This window comes from Trichosurus vulpecula, chromosome 1 (assembly GCF_011100635.1).
Source record: "Trichosurus vulpecula isolate mTriVul1 chromosome 1, mTriVul1.pri, whole genome shotgun sequence".
Lineage (NCBI taxonomy): Eukaryota > Metazoa > Chordata > Mammalia > Diprotodontia > Phalangeridae > Trichosurus > Trichosurus vulpecula.
Genome location: NC_050573.1, coordinates 269,790,324 through 269,811,166, shown reverse-complemented (window position 1 = coordinate 269,811,166; position 20,843 = coordinate 269,790,324). Strand labels below are relative to the sequence as shown.

The following is a 20,843-nucleotide window of genomic DNA, read 5'->3' as shown; positions in this document are numbered from 1 at the left end:
AATCATAGCTCTGCTGCTCACTATGTATAACCTCTCTGGCTTCAATGTTTTCACTTATAAATTGAAGGGACGGGATTAGAGAAACACTGAGATTCTTTTCAGCTCAAAATCTATGCTCGTGTGAGCTAACAGTATCAACAGCTTCAAAAAGTCAATTACTGCTTCATTTGTTCCATCTAATTTGGACAAAACCAAACCCCAAAACCCTCCAAACAGGTACACAACAGATATCACATGGAAAATTTGACACCCCTCTCCCAACACAACTTGGCAATAAAATGTAACATTTACCACCCTTTGTAAGTTAAATCATAACAAGGATTTAGAAAGGATATCCATCTGGAGACATCATGGTTCTGATATCAAAGGTTTCTGCAGTAGCATAGTCAGGCCCTCCCCAAGGAGGGCTGAGGAATACAACATCTGCCTTTAAATCTGAGGCCAAGAGCATGAAGTCTCCACAGATGAACTCTATCTTATCTGCTATTCCATATACTTCTGCATTGTTCTGAGCAAGATCAATTTTACTTGGATCAATATCAATGGCAATCACTGGAAAAAGATAAAAGGAAAACGAGTCAATTTTATGAGCCTTGTGAGATGACATTTTACCTCTGCAATGATCTGAATAAATCCTTTAAAGGATCCTTATAGAATGAAAGAAAACATCGCTGCCTATGATTAGGTTACATATACTAAAGATGCAGATTTAACTGAAACATTTACAGTTTTAATTGTGACTGGGTAGGCTAGATTGAAGAACCTTTTATAACATTTTGATAACAGGCAGTTTGGAGATAGAGATTAGATACAGAAGAATAATGAAGTTAATCTGTGATATTCAATATTCTAGCTATCCAAAATAGTAATTAAATATACTTCTCTTGCTAGTTTTCTGAATCATGTCACTTTTATGGTATTCAGAGTAAGTCACAAGTAAACAAGGAAGAAGAGCATTGAAAGAATAGTTGGATTAAAAAGGAAATTGGAAATAGGCTCAGTGTTTTAAAACTTTTATCCAGGTTTTCGCAAAAGGATATGGCAATAGTATTCACAAAATCCTACCTACTCAGGTAAGATTTAAGCATCTGCCTCCATTTGAATTTGTGAAGAAAAGGATGCTTATACACACTCATTCTTCTGTCACATGTACCAATTTACATGTATTTACTGTGTCTATCATGAACAAGCAATGTGTTGAATAACAAGCGTTTATCATTGCCATGAAATCAAAGATATCTGTTGTCATTCTAAAAAAAAAAGGACAAAGTGTCTAAAAAAATGTAGATAAGTTTTCTTCTAGAAAAAAATTTAAAAGGAATTAAAGACCTTTAGTGATAGAAATCTTTTTCTGAGATTGCTGAAACACTTAATAGTTAGTTTTGTGTTTTCAATGAAGCTGATTTCATTTAATTTATTGCTGTTTCAGAATTAGCAATGCTTAATAAAAGCGCACCTTGGCTTATCTATAGAGTGCACATGAGCCCCTTGCCATAAAGTACGGACTCCAAAAAGCTAGTGCAATACTTACAAGGGCTAAATGAAACATGATTTCCATGGTGGTCATGTAAATAAGCTATTAAAAAAAATTCAATAGGTGATGTTTATATATTACTTTAAAATTTACAAAGCATTAAGTAAATGAGCTCATTTGATCTTTACTCCCCAATGAGATGGAGGCTTATTAATGATTGCTTCAAAACATATTAAAAGTAGCTTTGAAACGTTAACATTTTTGCAAAATAAAATCATTGCCCAAAATATACAAAATCAACCAATTAGTTACTGCAGAAAACCATGAATTTACAAGGACTGACCCTATTTCTGGTCTAGATACACAAACAAGTAAGAGAGAAAAGATCATATCTTGATCAGCTTTTTAATCTGCTACATTTGTGGTCCAGGAGCAGAATGACAATGTGATACTGAAAGCTGGTGCTATGTTACTTTTATCCTTTATAGAACCACCTAAACTTAATAAATATTTAAGACATTTTAAGTTTATCTTTTGTTTAAACAAGAAACTATTGTTTAAAACAGAAACTTTTTCTACATCAAGGATGAAAGACCATGCCTCTTCTGAGTGCTACTTTTAACACACGAGATTCACTGAGATCTTTAAGCTCCAAATTTTTATGCCCTACACCAAAACTTCTTATGAGTGCTACCACAAACTATTAAAACAGACTGAAATTACATTCACTTGGCTGTACCAAGACCAGGGGTGGCTTATCTCACTTCCCTCTTTTGCCAGGCATCCTGCTCAGACACGGTGATTGTGGTAACTAAGATCTCAATGTATACACCTTCATGCATGACTGAGACCCAGGGGTGTCGTTTGCATGAAATCCTCCTTCCCTCATTGCTTCTGTTTCCCAAAGCCTTTTCCACAACTTGTTTTATTTTAGGCTTTAAACCATCCCCTGGGTGAATTGAAGGCATAATAGCAAAGCTTATTACTTTATGCACCATTGGTTTCACTCTTACAAAATCCTAGCTAAATTTCATAACTGCTATATAGGCCTGAGACAATGTTACTATCTATCCTTTGGAGAACCACCTAAACTTAACAAACAATCAAGACATTTTAAGTTTATCTTTTGTTTAAACAAGAAACTACTGTTTAAAACAGAAACTACTTTTTCTATGTCAAGGATGAAAGATCATGCCTCTTCTGAGTGCAGCTTTTAAGACACTGAATTTCTGAATAAGAATATTTTATTACATTTAGATTCTACAAGGCATCTGGTAGCAACATGGCTTTTTTAGTTAAAAGTGGTTGCGAATATTTTCAGTGTTTAAAATATGCTTCACTGTAAGCACTGCAGACTAACATACGAACACAGAGTAATACAAGATGCCTACATTTCAACTGTTCGAAGCAAATACACATAGAGACAAACTGAAGGAAAAGAGTTTCCTGTCTAACAGCTGATTACCTCTTTTTCCTGTTAGGGCAAACTGAATGGCATTGCCTCCAACTCCACAAAATGCATCCACTATAATGTCACAGTTGAAGGACAGATGGACACGCCCAGCAATGTGTTCAGCAATCTTCTCAGGTGTAACTGAAAACCATCCCTCTAAAGGGGAAAAATATTTCTGGTCAAGTTGTGCAAAACAACAAGAAATCCAGTCAAGCATAAGCATAAAGTTAAAAATAACTGTTCAGAAAGTACAAATTTAGTTGTGAATTACTGTAAGATCCAGAGTATTGAGAAGACACTTAAACAGAAAAAACTCAAAGCCAAATAAAATGAGTTATATAATTAACAAGGGTCTGGGACGGGAATTTAATCCTTTTGAATTTGCATTTTATAATATTAATAATTTTTACATTTACAGAATCCTTTAAATTTGTTTCGCAGTGCTTGAATTTTAAGATTAACAGAGACACTATCAGCTTTGTAAACAAAGAGGAGTCAATTCCTACAAAACCACCCAGTGGTACCTCTCAAATTATAAGCTTTCCTCCTCAAGCATCGCCCCCCACCCCATACTCAGAGCTTCTGCTAAGAGGACTTTGGACTCTTTAGGGGACTTCTATAAGCAAACATTCATTTTGAGAACTGTGATTATTGAAGGTGTACAACTCTGATCCTACTGAAAATCCTATTTAGACAGAAAACAAGCCACAATTTTTAGGTAACCCAAACATTCAAGTGCACAATAATTTGCAGGGCTACTCAGGGTTACAGTGGAAGCCAACAGGTTTTGAACTCAAAATTTTAAGTGTTTAGTTTAACTAGGTACCACCAGTAGAGGTGGTGGCAGGGAAGCTGAAGAGCTGGACCCAGAGTCATGAACAACTGGGTTCAAATACTGCCTCTGTTACTTATAAGGCTCTGTGACCTAATACTTCCCCAATCCTCCCCACAAAGAAAGTGACTGTTGCCAAGCAACTCTCACATTGGTTGAGGGAGTTTCCTCATGGAGAGTTCTCTATTTCAATGAAATCACAGTTCCAGAAGTAACAAAAATGTAGGTGAAGATGAAAATATATTCTATTTAATGTCACTGTACTTTGTTTTTAAAAAATATAACAAATAAATGATACAACAAAGCATTTGTCAATCTGAATCTTTACATTTCATCATCATGTATTACTTTACCTTTGTCCAATTTAATCCCATCATCAAATCGTGAGAACAGTCTATATCGCTGTGCCCAATACTTGGCCAGCTCAGGAACAGCAGCAATCTCTGGAGGGAGGGGATTTAGAGTTTTGTTCTTTTTCTTGCTTTTCTTTTTCTTCTTCTTTGCTTCAACTGTAGTAAAAGTAAACACAGCATAAAAAAGTCAAAACTATCCAAAATAACAGGACAAAATAATCTTCATTATATTACTGTTAGCAAAAAATAACATCTGTTTTTCTTAACTAATATTACTGAGCTCCTGACTCGAGTTAATTCTTTCCTTGGCTATCTCGAATAAACAATATGCATATATGTATGATTTTGTATCTTTTGCAGTCTTTGTGGGAGGCCATAGATAAGAAGGTGTGGTGGGGATGGGATGTACACCATTAGAGAGATTACCTTTTCCTTTGTATTCCCAGTGCTAGAATGTCTAGCACAAGGAAGGAGCCTAAAAAATATTTGATTGGTTGAGCTGTGAATTGGTTTAACCATTCTGGAACTATACTAAAACAAAATGATTAAAATATCCACACCTCCTGACCAGAGATTCCATTGCTTGGTATATACTCTAGTCCTTAGCATGGTGCCTACTACATAAAGGAGATGCTTCATAAATGCTTGGAGACATGACTTGACCATTGAGGTCAAAGACAGAAAGGCTCTCTATACAAAATATAGCCACAGCAACACTGTTTGTGATAACAAAGAATTGGAAAAAAAAAAGGCACCCATTGTCTGGCAAAAGTCTAGACAATTATGGCCATGATTATAATGGGATATTTTACAGCATAAACATAATGAATATTAAGAATTCAGAGCAGCAAATTTAGACTTATGTGAACTGATGCAAAACAATGTAAAATAGAACCAGGAAAACAGTATACATTACTGTAACAAAATAAATGGAACAAAAATTGAAGCAGACTGCTAGTAATTATAATACCAAACTTGACTGTGGAAAGGAATTGAGAAATTCCCTAGATGCAGAGGCTGGGAACTGTGAGTAATGTACTGTTTTGTTTTTTGCTAAACTCTTTTTCTTCTTCTTAAAAAAAATTGAAAAAAAGGTAAACTTTTACCGCAAGTTAAGTGCTATTTTCAAAGCCATGACAGCTTCTATCTACACTCTTTGCCAGAGTGCTACCATTCTTGTTTGTCCCAAAGAGGGCTGAGTGAGCGAAGACTGCAGTGACAATTCATATCAACAAAAGCCAATAACCATCCACTTTCACTTCTTCCCCTCACTTTATTTTTTTTTATAATGAAGAAAGACAAAAAGTCAGTGGTCCTACTGGAGACTTATCCAGATTATGCTGAACTATAGCTTTCCCACAGGATTTTATCCTGAGCTATCTTTTCTTTTCTTTCTATACTACTCTCATCAGCTGCCATGGATTTAATTACCATCTCTATGTTAATGATCCTCAAATTTACCTATTCTACCCTGACCTCTTCATTAACCTTCCAGTTTTGCATCTCTTAACTACTTTTCAGACATCTTGAACTGGACTTTCCCCCCCAAACCCTTCTCACTTCCAAATTTCCCTCTTATTGTCAAGGATACTACCATCCCCTTCCAGTCCCCCAGGCTCACAATTTAGGAGTCATTCTGGACTCCTCACTATCTCTCAGTCTCCCATGTCCAATCTATTGCTGAGGCCTGTCAATTTCACCTTTGCAAAATTTCTTGAGTATACTTCCCTTTCTCCTGACACTACTACCTCGCTACCACCCTGGTGCAGGGCCCTATCCCCCCATACCTGGACTATAGCAATAATTTTCAGGTGGTCTGCCTGCCTCAAGTCTCTCTTGGTTCTAATCCATTCAGCTGCCAATGTGATTTTCCTAAAGTTCAAGTCTGGTCGACCATGTCACCCCTCTAGCCAATAAACTCCCATCAGTTCCCTATTGCCTCCAGGATCATATACAAAATCCTATTTGGCATTCAAAGCCCTTTATACTCCAGTTCCCTATTTCCTTTGCAATCTTCTTACTGGCTATTATGTACTCTTTGATCCAATGGCAATGGCCTCCTTGCTCTTCCACATAAGCCTTTTCTTAGCTCTGGGCATTTTCTCTGGCTGTCCCCATGCCTGAAATGCTCTCCTTCCTTATTATCTCTGCCTACTGGCTTCTTTTAGGTCCCAAGTAAAATGCCACCTTTTAAATGAAGTTTTTCCCAACTCTTCTTAATTATAGTCTTCCTTCTTTTAATTATTTCCTACTTATCCTACATATAACTTGTTTATATATAACTCTTTGCCTATCTCCCCCATTAGACTGTAAGCTCCTTGAAGGCAGCTTGACTCTTTTTGTATCCTCAAAGTTTAGTTAGCACATCACCTGGAACATAGGAGGCACTTAAAAAATGTTTATTGACCGATTAGCTGTTAACAATGGAGAAGTTACTATATTTGTCCTGTGTCTTATCCACCTCCAATGAAGTCCAATAATCAAGCATGGAATAGAGATGACCTATGGTTATGGTATGAGCTGTGCTGGTGCAAGGAGTATACACACTAATGCAAACATCAGTTCTTGGAATACCACAGTAAATATTTTTCTAAATCTATTACAAATGAGTATACTTGTTCTTACCATCTGTTTCTACTTGCAGATAATCTGGAATATCTAGAGTAACCAGTTGCCTTTTAGAAACACATTTTTGCTCTTCTGTTGCAGTTGTTTTGTTGTCCTCTTTATTTTTTTCCATTTCAAATTCATTGGTTGAAGAAAATGCATCACATTTTTCAGGTTCCAGATTACTAATTTCAAAAGGGTCATCACATTTTTTAACAGATCTTTCTTGTTCTTCTGAATCACTGCTTGTGCAAGTGTCTTGTGCATCATCTTGAGGGTCCTGTGATGGTATCTCTTCCACTGGTTCATTAACCCACTTGAGGAATTTTTCCACCTGGAATTATGTCACAAACATGCTATGTAGACACAGACACAGTAATCAAACCACATATAGAATGTTTTCTCTGATATTACTGACATCTGAATTGCCCATTATTTTACAGAACGATAAAGAACTCTAACAAGAATATTTTAATGACAAGTGAACACTGATTCATTCCACATAATCCACAGAAGCAATTCTGAGCAATTTGGCATTCTGACCCACCATGACCCATTATGTATCTCTAGTACAAGAAAGAAGGCATCAGGGTTGCTAAAAATGGCCTACTATAAAGAAAACTTAGTATATAGAGTAGTTATAATGCCACCTTGCTTTTATTGATACATATGGATGTTTTAGGAAGTTCTGGGCAACTAAGTCCCCTTCCCTCCCCCCACCAAAGGAACTTAACATAGATTTATACCCATCAACAGCCTGGCTTCCAGTCTAATCTACCTCTAACCCATCCTTCTCCCTAGCTATCATTAAGGGATACAACCCTTATAGATCAGAGGCCAACGATCACCATCAACTACTGACCAGCTCAATACCCACAGGACAAGCAAACCAGCCTACATAAAAGAGCAAGAGGCCATGAAAGGGAGAACAGAAGCAGCCTAGTGAGTAAAACCACTGCCACCATTTTAACTACTACTCTCCCTGAGGCCTCAGTGGAAATAGCTCAGGACTCTGAGCCCAGCAACACCTCTGCAGCAGTCATCCAGAGAAAAAAACCCCTGTGAAAATGTGACCTGAAAACTGCTTCAGCGAAGGCACCAGCCCTGGCTTCCTCAGAAGCCACAGATACTGAAGACCAAGAAAAGAAAGTTGTTATCAACTGAGTCTTTGGCACTATCAAACAGTTCAATATCATAAAGAGATAAGGCTTTATTGTAAAAATGACAACAAAGGTACATTACCATCTGGTTTGCCACTGAACCCTATAAATCACCAGAGACCTTTCCACCTGACATGCAACCTCCTATATGTGCTGTCTCTTCCATTTGGTTAGTAACTCCTTAAGAGCAAGGAATGTCTCAACTTGTCTATATGTGTGTCGAGTGCTTACTAAATGCTTTTACATTCATTCATTCATCCTGGAAAGAAACTATGTTAAATGTCTTAACTAGCATCAAAGATAATGGGACAAAATTTGGGTACTTTGTATGTATCTTATAATTACTTATATGTGTACATATTTCCTAATATAATGGAAGCTTCTTAAGGGCAGGGATGATTTCATTTTTATCCTTGTATCCACAGTGCCTAGCAGAGTGCCCGGGACACAGTATGTTAAATAATAATAAATGTTTATTGATTGATTGATTTAAAGAATGAAATCAGTGATTTGGTAGATTGAATGAATATTGGTTTCTAAAAACTAATACAGACAATGCAAGGTGAACACTTAATTAAGCCTCGAGCTCAGAATTTATCCTTTCTTACATGACTGGTATCATCACTGACAGTAGCATTAAGCCTCCTAATAGCCAACAGGTCAGACTGACCACAGTGGAAACAAAAGAAAGAATTGGGAACAAAGTCTTTGAAGATGTCCTTTGAGGAGGAATGCAATGTGGTCAAGTGGAAAGAACATGGATCATAGTGTCAGAGGACCTGGGTTAAATCTCATTAATTAAAATAACTATATGAATTTTATCCCTGAGAATTTATGTACTAAGACACACCTAAGATGCAAAACATCCTTTACAGAAATAAAGATCTAAATAACTGGATAGGGTATTCTAGCTATATAAATTACAATTTAGTTATACCTTACTCAAAGTCTTACTCTTCCGGGAAAATGGTCTTTCTGACTCTTCAGGAAAGAAGATGTGTTTGTTTTTTGTATTTACTTGTCTGCGCATGTCCAGAAACTGTGTTTTATGTTTCACATCTTTCTCCAGGTACTTAACTTTCCGACGACTAAAATTTGAAATCCCACCATATCTGCAAACAAAAATCAAGACATTAGCTGGCTATAGCAAGAATCATTAACTTAACTTTTTTCATTGATATTTTTTCTAATAGCTGACATTTATATCATACTTTAATGTTTGCAAAGCCCTTTAAGCATTGTATCTCATTTGACCAGAAGCAGCAAGGGTTTTAATTTTGTTTTTAAGATAAAACCACACACAAAGATGTAAAAAATACAGACAAGACTCATTGTTTCTAGTAATTTTTAAGGTCTAGCTTATTGGTTTCAAAAAAGCAAAATTAAACCTGCAAGTTGCAATATGAACATATTACCTAATACTAAGCTGGAAGACTAGTCATGCCCTTAAAAAAAAAAAAGATGAAATCAAAATACTAAAACTCACCAACAGCAAAATTCTACAGACCCTTTGTGTAAATACAAATTTAAACATCTTGCCTTATACCACTAATTTCCAAATCTGGTTTCACAACAAGCCAGGTAGGGTCATCTTTAATTACTTCAAGTTATCACAAAATGCTTGAAGTAAAATTAATCTTAAATCACAAAGTAAGTGTAGTAAATTTCCATTCATCCAAAGTATCTGAGAGTCTGTTCTTCTCTGTTCTTTCCCACCTTAAATGATTAATCCTCTGAAACCCTAGAGTACCAACATAATAATTTTAACACTTTTTAACAAAAGACCATATTTTACTTATCACTGTTTCATGTGTCATGTAAATTTCTCTAAGATGATAGTGGAGTGTGAAACACGAACTATACACTCAACAAATACTTGCTAACTGATTTCACCTAACCAGAACTTCTTATATGCCACAGTGATTTGAATGTAGCCTACCATTTCCTACTAACTGTGATTAATAATCAGTGTTATTATTTGGTATATATCTTTATACTTTTTTTCCTTTCAAAGTTATTTTAGAGTTAAGAGACCAAATCAGTTTACTACTCAAAAAAATTAGAATACAACTCAATATATCTAACATGAATTTAATTTTATATAATTTAATATTCTGAAGTTGGTTAAAGAACAATTTTAGATATTGTAGTGACAAGGTATTCAATTGTTTCAAGAGATTAGTATGGTACAATAGAAACTGTTATTAACTTTGAAATCAGAGGATTATCTAAGTTCAAATCCAGTTTGTAACACAATCTGTGTGACCTTGGGTAAATCATTTAACCTGTGGGGACCTGCTTCTTTAATTAGAAAATGAGGGGGTTGGACTAGACAGATTCTGACATCCCTTCCAGCTCCAGAGCTATCATCTTATGTATAAGTATTGAAATAAGCAGTGAGAGTCATTATGAGAACAGCTAGAATTTATATAGTACTTTAAGGTTTACAATATGTTTTGGATGTTATTTCATCTGATCCTCACAACAAACCTGGGAGGATCACCCCCATTTTACAGATGAGAAAACCAAGGTTGAATGAAAATAACTGACTTGCTCAGGGTTACACAGCTAATAAGTACCTGAGGCAGATTTTAACTCAGTTTTCTTGACTACAAGGTAAGCACTATCTATAATGTACCGTAGCTGAGGAAGTTATCTTCATTCTATAGTAAAGTGAACTTTCTGCTCATTTTAATTTGGGTTGAACTTTAATATGAGACCAAGCAGATAAATAATTTAGCAAATATAACTATTTAACATATATAGTAATGTTATATAAGTTATTAAGTAAAAAAATTCTATCAATTTATTTTTATCTTAATATAATTGTTATAACAAAACCAGAAACCTCAAAGCATGATCTCTACAAACAAGTAAAAGTGATTACAAAAGCTTATTAGTTAGTGCTTTGTTAAGACAGGAAGCCTGTTTGCTTTAGCTTTAACATGGCAGTATCATCACCAACTGTATCATCATCAACTGTATTTAATCAGAGTTTTGTTAATATTGTAATAGTTTTCCTTTACTTTATTCTCTGCGACATTGTGTAATATGAATGAGTCACCATATTTCTTTGAATTCTTCCAAATTTATGACACCATTCTACTTCCAGAGTCATACATGAAGGGTCTGATATTTCATCAGATTAAAACCCATAAATTAATAGGTACATTCAAAACAGCTGGAGATTGACACTGGAGATTTTTGTGGACTTATCTTGTATTCTGCTACCCTGCTGAAGCTACTTAATATTTCAACTATATTTTGTGACTGTCACCTCTCTTGGGTTAGACAATAACTGACATTTATAAAGCATTCTCAAGTTTGTAGAGCTCTACATACATTAACTGATTTGAGCTTCACAATCTTCCTCTAAGATAGGTATTGCTGTTATTATCACCTTCATTTTACAGATGAGGAAACTGAGGTTCAGAAGTGATTCACCTATAATAGAACTATTAAACAAAGAGGGAACCGAACCCAGACATTTCTGACTCCTAGTCAAACACTCAGTCCAGTACTTATTATCCATAGAGATAATCATTCTTCCTGCTCTTTACTAATGCTTATTCCTTTTTTTTTGTTTTGCTGTTGTAGCTCTTATTTCTAGAAGTAATGGAGACAATCTGCATTTTTTTACTTTAGCCATATTAGTGGGAAAACTTCTAGTGTTTCTCTGATATTGCTAGTTCTTAATTTTAGAAAGATGCCTTGCCATGTTAGGCATTGCAAAGGTCCTTCTGTTATTATGCTTTTCAGTGTTAATATGATGGTTGTTAAGTTATTGAAAGCTTTAAATGTATTTATTGCCATAATCAAATAATTTTATTGCTTTGAACACATCTCAAACCCTTGCATTCTTGGTAAAAATCCAACTTCTTAAAAATTTTTATAGATCTTCATCTAGCTCAACTTGATTTTATGTTATGGTTATGTAACAACAGTTTCAGGTAATTTATTTCCTCTCCCTTTAGTCTGATTAGTTCCTTTTGGTAATTTGGGTCTTTTCTTTCTTTGATTAATTCACTTAACAGCTCCAGTTTTCTTAGTTCAGGTTTTTTCCTAATTCATTGTATTCTGCCTTTAATATTAAATAATTTCCTCTACTTTTCTCTTTTGTTATTAAGTGTTTAGGGATATGAATTTACCCACTGTGCTAGTCATATTCCATCAGTTTTGGCATGCCATATTACTACTATCATTGTTAATTGTTTTTTATTCTTTCCATGTTTGTTCTCTGCTCATTATTTACACACAGTATTTACCATTTTAAGGCTCTATTAATGTATACATGTTTTGTTTGTATTCATTTATTTATTCCTATTTTCATTGTATTATGGTATGTAAAGGAAGTGTTTTAAGATTTCTGCCTTTCTTCATTATGAAAGATGAATTCTTTAGGTCCTAGAGGTATCATTTATTGTGAGTGATAGGAGAAAAAAGTAAAATCTCTAAGAGTCAAATGGATTTTCTTTATATAGAGCTATCAGATCAAGTTTTTTCAACATTCTCTTCAAATCTGTAATTTCCTCCTTGCTTGTCTTTTCAGTTGTCAATTTGAATAACAACAATAATTATACCAATAATCTCCTACTCCTCAAATCTTTTTTTTTTATCTCGGAAAATTTTAGCAGAATTGTTAAAAAAAAATCAAGCTTTTACTTTAAATACTTAGTTACTATGCCATTTGGTGCAAATACATTCAATATTCACAGTTAGTTTCTGTCTATGCCACTAATGAGTATGATACAGTTTACCAGTTTTAATACTATTTCAGCTTTATCATATAGTATTAGAATGCAACTTCCTTGTAGGAAGCTGAAGCAAATAAATTTTACTCCATTCTTTCATCTTAAATCTATAGTTTTATCTATACTTTAGATGTGTTTTCTGTAAGTAACAATATTAAATTTTATTTTCTAATCTATTTTAGAACCACCTTTATTAAAGGTGAATTCAATTCATTTACATTCAGAGATATAATTTTTGTTTGGGTTTCTACCTACTGTAATACCATTACATTGTTTTTTACTATCCTAAGATTAACAGTATAGTACATATTGTTTCCCGAAGACAAATTCTTGACTCTACATAGTACACTGTCATACTCCCTTCACCCACCAAATAAATAAAAACAAAACACTGATTCTGGGATTCTTTTCAAAGCTTTCTGCCTTTTGCTGATTCTTGGTAGGAATGATTATATTTTAGGAGTTGCTCATTCTAGTTCACAATTTTTATACCTATGGTACCCACATTAATTTCCTCTGTTCCCCTTAAATGGAGTTTTCTCACTCAATTCCCAGCTACTAATTCCCAGTGAATTTCTTAAAAGGTAGAACATCAAATTAACAATAACCTATCTAAAAATAAATTAACTTATAAAAAAAGACAACAAACAACTGCCTATCTATACCTTCCAATATGTAAAAAGAACTATATCCTAATCAGACCGCACTGGGTAGACTGGTTTCAGTTTAAGGATACTGATAAGATGGAGATCCTCCAGAAGAGGACAGTTAGGATGGAGAAGGGCTGTAAGTTCTTGCCAGAGAAGGAGCTTTGGATGGTCGGCCTGAAAAGGACACTTTATGAAAGACAATGATAGGTCTTCAAAGTATCTGAAGAACTATTATATAGAAAAGGGATAGTCTTGTTTGTTTTTTCATGGAGGGCAGAATGAGGAACGATTGGTGGAAGTTCAAAAATGTTAACATTAGGAAAAACTTCCTCTGAATTGGAGCTGTCAAAAATGGGATGGGCTGCAATGGACGGAGGATGAATTTTCCCTCTGAGGAGGTTAACCTATTAAGTAGTGAAGTCTCAAATTCTATGAAAGTATTTTGAGTCACAATTTACGAATTCCTTAAAGATTTGTTTACCTTGTTAAGTTTCTGCTTCATGATTGGTTTGCATGTCAAGGGCCCTGGTAAGTTCTGCTTGGCATTAAGGTCTGTTAATTTTTATTTACGCTAAAAAAAAAATCTCATTAGCAATATGCTCATTTTGCTAAACAGGGAATCTTAGAGTGAGTTACGTTTTCTTACTAAATCACACCTCAGCTCCTCCTTTCAAGTCTCATTTTGGATGAGACATCTTTTGTCATTATGAAAATTAGTTTTTTGTTGATGTGATTTATTCCTTACTGGATGCTTCTAAGATCTTTTCTGTTACAGCCTGATGTCAATATTCTTGTATGAAATGAATTGGGGGCAAGTGCATTCCTGACTCTATGAAATTATATTTTGTCTTCTGTTATCATTTCCAAGAAAATCTATTGTACTACTTCTTGAAATGTATTCAGATTTTATTTCTTCATATTTTTCTTGGAGACCCAAGAATTTTTAGGTTATTTTATTGAGTTTTATCCTCTAGCTTTGTTGCCTCTATTTGTAAAGGTCTAAAATCTTATTAAAGTTGTGCTACTTCTAAGTTTTATTCAGTTATTAATTTCTTTTTCTATTTTCTGTGAGGTGAATTTTTCCCGAGGATTTTAATTCCCTTCCCCTTTTACCTTTTGGTTGTTTTCTTAGCTATTCGCCATTTTGTAGCTGTTCTGAATTCCTAAGTGACAACTTGGCACAGAGGTGATCGTTCCTTCCAACAATGCTTCTTATTAGAAGCCATTATTTTAACAGAATTCTGAAAACTTACATACAATTGTCAATAACAAGGCTCTCTTGATCTAATGATTCCCACCCCCCCACCCCCCCGGTCTTTACATCTTTACTTTACTTTTTAAAATACATGCATTCTAAAAATTGTGTAGAATTAAGTTTTTGTGGTTTTTTTTTTGGGGGGGGGGGGAAGGAACAAGAGAGGGCATACAGACTTTTCCCCTTAGATTCTACCTAAAATATTTCTAAAATTATTATGTGGCAAATGGAATGGATACAATTTTCAATTAGAACATCTGGGTTTGGGTACAATTCTGGCTACTTTAATAGCCAAGTAATGAATATGCAAGTCAGAGTGCCAGTTTCCTTATCACTTAGGGATTAAGATTATACACACACATTATGTACACATGTGCAGATATACATGTGTATATGCAACATACAATGTGTATATAAACATTAAAGTGTTTAAGCAAGCTATTAATAGTTTCACTTCTAAAATTTCTCATGGTTCGCAATTCTTTAGCTAAGTTATAGATTTCTCTACTCTCTTACTTCTCTGTAAATGAGTTAATGATGTACAAATGAATGTTAAATGATTTAAAATTATTTAAAATAAATTCTGCTGTGAATCCTCTTCTAAAAGGAAATAATCATTTCGATTTTATTTAGTCTGGGATAGTTGTTGTTCAGTTGTTTGGTTGTGTCCGACTCTTTAAGACCCCATACTGTCCATAGGGTTTTCTTAGTAAAGATAACTGGAGTGGTTTGCCATTTCCTTCTCTGGTAGATTAAGGCAAACAGAGGTTAAGTGATTTGCCCAGGGTCACAAAGCTAATAAGCATCTGAGGGCACTAGGTATTCCTGATTCTAGGTCCTGTACTCTATCCACTGAGCCACTTAGCTGCCTCCTACGCAAATAGAGCTTAAGTAACTTACCAAAGATCACACAGCTAGTAAGGCTGGATTTGATTTCAGGTCTTCCTGACTCTAGGGCCAGAGCTCTATCCGCTGAACCATCTATCTCTACTTTTCACAAATTGGTTAGGAATTTTCCTCAACTAAAGATATGACAGAGTGAGCAAATTACACCAGAAGGACTGCCTGAGATACAGTGCAAAGAGTACTAGTTTTGGAGTTGGAAGACTCAGGTTTACCTCCTGGCTTAGCCATATACTACCTATATGGCCCTGGGCAAGTCACTTAAATTTCCTAGGCTTCAGTTTCCTCATTTATTAAGTGAAGCTGGACTAGAAGGCTAGAGCTATGTTTCTACAGGCATGAGATAAATGTATAAAAGAAGCAACCAAATAGTCTTAGACTCTTAATTAAATTTTATCTCATATGTACATGCATTTTAGCTGACTGCTAAGGAGGATATAAAGTATGCCAATAATCCAAAAGAAATGGTAACACTGTGGATACGACAACATGAAAGGAAAAACAGTCCCTAGCTTTGAATAGCTTATATTTTACTGGGTAACACAATACATAAATGTGTGTATGTGTGTGTGAGACAATTTGAAGCTGGACCTAAAACTAGCACTTCATTATCCTAGTATTCATAATTAGGGTAATGAAGAAAAGCTTCCTGTAGAAATTAGCACATGAACTTAGCCTAGAAGTGAGGAGATACTATGCTGTTAGCATGGGGACATCCTGTATAAAGGCGCAGAGGTAGGAAATGGAATGCCAAATAGGCCAGTTCAACTGAAATAGTATATAAAGACAAGTTATGTGATATGAGCCTGAAGATAAAAATCCTGACTGGCAGACTGTGGGTTTTAAATGACAACTTTAGTTTGTATTTTATCCTTGAGGTACTCCAAGCCTTTGTTTACACTCAAAAGTATTCAATAAGCACCTACTATGTGCAAGACACTGTGCTAGGCACTGATACAAAGAAAGGTAAAAACAAGCTGCCTTAGGGAGCTGATAATCTGATGGAGAAGATAACATGCAAATAACTAAGTATATACAAATTCAAGAAAAGAGCCAGGAAGTAAATAGAGAGATGGGGAGAGAGACAGAGTAGATGGGATATAATCCCGGAGAGGAAGGCACTAGCAGCTGGGGAGATGGAAAAAGACCTCAGAAGGTGGGATTTGAGCTGAGATTTGAAGGAATACTGTTCACCTTCCATTTAATGCCAGTCTCTCTCTTCCTTATGTCTATCCAAATCTTATCCATCCTTTAAGGTCCAGGTATTTCTTCACAGGGTCCTTTTTTTTGAATTCCAATAGTACTTCTTGCTTTTGCTCATTCTGGCACTAATCATGTATTACTCAACAGTTTTTATTTGTATATAAACTATCTTCCCAATTTTATTGTTGTTTCCTAGGAGACAGAGATAACGCCTTAGATTTCTTTTGTAATTCCCTTAGCACCCAGTAGTTATGTACATAGTGAGCGACCAATAAATGCTTAGTGAATAAACGAATGTTTAGTTCTACAATGCAATTAAATGGAAAACTGGGACATTTATAGTTACAGAAATCTGGCTATGATATCTGAGATCTATTCCCATTATTTTACAGATGAGGAAAAAAACTGAGATGGGAAAGAAGTGAAGTGAATTGCAGTAGAAGTAGAACAAGACCCTCTCCTCTCCCACCCAACCTCCAGATATGGTTGTCTAACTGACACTCCTAAGGCAAAGGTATATTACATGTCATTACCCTAATGCAGAAGGTGCAGTGGCTCTAGAATAAAATACAATATCCTTTGACTTTCAAATCCTTCATCTGGTTCTACCTTACTTTTCCAGGCTGAGAGTACCCCTTTCTCTTTCACATATTTTACATTCTAAATCTCATCAGCGTGTCCTTACATAGGCCTTATTCTGTGCCTGTAATTCATTATCTACTCATCCCGTGTAAAAAAGTCCTTAGAGGCCTTCAAGGCTTTGATCAAGTACGATCTTACAAGAAGCCTATGATTAAATCCCTAAGTAAAATTATTCTGAATTTATTTTGTGTTTACATTTTTGTACAGGCTGTTTTCCCCTTATAGAACATAAGCTCCTTGAAAGTGGGTACTGTTTTGCTTTTCTCTTTGTATCTGCAATGCCTAGCAGAGCTTGACACATAGAACATGCTTTAAAAACGTTTAATGCACAAGTGAGTATATTAAATTTTAAGTAGTTTATCATGAACTTAATCAAATAAACTTAGATTTATATACTATGTACACTAGAATATTTTAATCAGATATCAATAACTTCTCAGTTACTACTGCTTTGCATTCCTTTCCACTCTTTTCTCACTTATCCCTATAGTTGTGTATATATTTTTGTATAGTTATAATGCCTTATAACTTCTGTATCTGTTTCTTTATAATACTTTATAATATAACATATATTTCTCTATTTCTCATGTCATCCTTAAGTGCATTATAATTTTCACAGGCAACTCTCAAAGTTATAGATGAGTTATCAGTATGAAGCTTTAGGTTAATTACGTCAAATGTCTGACCAAACAAATATTCACAGAGCCACAAAATGTCATAAGCTAGAAAGTACCTTTAAAAATGATCTAATTCAACTCCCTCAATCTTACTAGAGGTAAGTGATTTGCCCAAGGTCACATAGCTGAGAAACTGAGGAGCTAGGACTTGAAACCAAATCCTTTGAATCTCAAGTCAAATGCTCTTCCCACCCTGTAACATGTATTACACCAATATCTCAGTCTTTGTCATTAGGTGGATTCCAGTTTTTCACAATTAAAAATGAGACTGTTAAAATATCTTTGAAAAGATTTTTTAAAAAAGGTTCTTCTTAAAGTATATATTCCCTATAATGAAATTCTTATGTCAAAGAAATTTTTCACTACAGAAACTTGTGGCCTCAAAGCATCACATAAATGGTCTATTATCACTTTATTCAAGGACAAGACTACACTTTTGTTTTCTTTTTCCTACTTTCTTGTTGTTTTCTTTTCCCTATAGTGGCCATTCCAAGAGGGTCTAAGCACTGCTCATGATAATGTTAAGGTGGTTTCCTTTCAGCACAGCTGCTATAGAGCCAGAAAAAGAGACAAGAGTTACTGGCAAAACACTTTAACAACCTGGAAGTTCCTATCTGGATACAAGAATATGTTAATGTATAAAAGGGTCCATATTCTCATACTATATTAGCCAAATGGATCTGAGGTCAAGAGAATTCTTCAATTTACTAATACCTTTCTTATGATAATCTTTAAGATTATTTTACAAAGTTGCAGTTACACAAAGAAAAGAATTATAACCTGTTTAGGAGAAGAGAATCTCAGATCTATTGCTGTGGATTCCTTGTTTAAATTGCAAGGTCTAAAATGTAAGAAAATACATTCATATTGACCAATCTAATATGGATAGAAAACTCTAAAATTTAGAATATGGAAATCATGAATAAAAAATTACTTTTGCCCAGAGCCATGCTGGAATCCCAAGACAGAGCCATTATCATCAAATTCCGCAATTGGATTTTCTTCAATATCTAGTTCATGGCTACAAATACAAAAAGAGAAACAGTTTCTATTAACACTGATCAACAAGCTCCATTATCTCCAGACTATCCTTTTCAACAGTTTGAAATAATAAAATGTAAACTGGCACAAAGCAGAATGTACATAAATCAATATACTTGTAGCTTTTCTATAATAATCAACTATAGTTCAAATAACCAGGAAAAGGATAGTTCTCTTACTAGGACTTTACAAATCACTAAAAACAGGGCTGTCCAACCTTAGGTTTTTATTGAAACAATAGACAATATATTTTGATTTGCAATTTTAGCGAGAGCTCTGCAGTAGCTTGGGTTTGTTTACTAAAGCATTTATGTAAATTTCTATGCTTGTAGGCAGGCCGCATAAATCACACTGTGGGCCGCATTTTGGACAGCCCTGACTTAAAAATACTTATATCTGGATATATATACAAAAGCTATAGAGGCTATATTGAGAATACAGTGTTGCTTCTTTCACTAGGTTTCACCCAATTTTCTAATGGAAAAGTTACAGCTAAGAAACATTTATTTATAAAACCTCAAAGCAATACCTATTTTCCCCCATTAAAATTGCATAGCGCTTCTGTCTTGTAATTCTTTCTCTAATGTGTTTGTACAACATTTTATATTATAGACAATTCTATGTGTGTTTTAACAGATTACGAGCTTTGTGAAAGTAGAGACTGTTTTATCTATGTTTTGTACCCCTCCTTGAACTTAAAACAGTGCTCCAGATAACGGAATATAAATATTCAATGGATAAATTATATCTTTGAACTCTTCATTATATAAGACCAGCATGAAATAGTATATGTCCTTGGCCAAATTCCAATTTCCCTGGACTTTAGTTCCTTACACGTAAAATGTGTAGATTCAACCAGGTGATATTTAAGGCTCCTTGAAGCTACATTTCATTTTATGAATTTTATCCAGCAATAATTAAAAATATAACATTCATCTCTAAAATGAGAGAGTACAAAGAGAAGTGAACTTTCTCTAAGGTTCCTTTCAGAAGATAAATCTTATCTTCCTACTGACAATATAAATCTTTAAAACAGGGACTATGAGTTTTTAAAAATTTTCTCCACAAGGACCAGTAAAATGCTAGGTTCACAGCAGTGTTTGTTAAATATTTTTCTGACTGACAATTATTATGGAAATATTGGTGAAAAATTTACCTCCTCTTCAATTTAGCTGGTTTATAGTCGGGTGGCTCCTCCTCACTCTCATCTCCACCCTTACTGTTGCTGTATGACACTTCTTTGTTTGTACTTTTTCCAGAAGTCTCCTGTGAATCTAGGCAGAGATGGTAATTTTTCAGCCCTTGTTCTGACAATTCTTCTGTCATTTTCAAACTTCAATCTCAATGTTTCAGTGTCTTTCTTGCAAGTCACTTCATTTCAATGATCCAGACAACTTCCTAAGTCTGTAAGTTGCTGAGAAGGTATGTGGTAGAGGGAATTTCCTCAGGACAATTCTCTACACCACGGCTTATTAAACTTTTTGCACTAGGGACCCCTTTGTGACTCCTTTTCCTGTTTCACTGGTGTTGCATGGCCTGAGAGCATGCACAGTGCAAAGTGGGAATGCTTTGTGTATAGAACCAAGGCTACAGTGAAACTGCACAATGCAACAGGGGCAGGGGCTGCCAGAAACACCTCAGATTCATTACAAGTTGTATTCTGAACTAATTTTTGGTCCTTGCATGTTCAGAAACTTTTTACTGTTGCCAAATTTTTGTGACCCCATATAAAGTTCCAACCCAGAGTTTAAAAAGCACTGCTCTATATTAGTAAAACCATAGGTCAGATCTCTATTAACCAAAACAAGAGAGGAGAATGGCATGCCAGAAGACTAAAGAAGG

At 34.8% G+C, this 20,843-nt stretch overlaps 1 protein-coding gene across 1 annotated transcript in view; it reads right to left on the bottom strand.

The window, feature by feature from the left end:
• Positions 1-20,843, bottom strand: part of TGS1 (trimethylguanosine synthase 1) — a 59,306-nt gene that overhangs the window by 23,850 nt on the left and 14,613 nt on the right. Inside the window, exons 5-11 of the mRNA XM_036757157.1 lie at positions 20,158-20,275; positions 18,895-18,981; positions 8,817-8,991; positions 6,738-7,053; positions 4,113-4,268; positions 2,940-3,083; positions 336-552 (exon numbers count right to left, since the gene is read on the bottom strand). Of these exons, the coding sequence (XP_036613052.1) occupies positions 336-552; positions 2,940-3,083; positions 4,113-4,268; positions 6,738-7,053; positions 8,817-8,991; positions 18,895-18,981; positions 20,158-20,275 (1,213 nt within the window). The remainder of the gene's footprint in view (positions 1-335; positions 553-2,939; positions 3,084-4,112; positions 4,269-6,737; positions 7,054-8,816; positions 8,992-18,894; positions 18,982-20,157; positions 20,276-20,843) is intronic.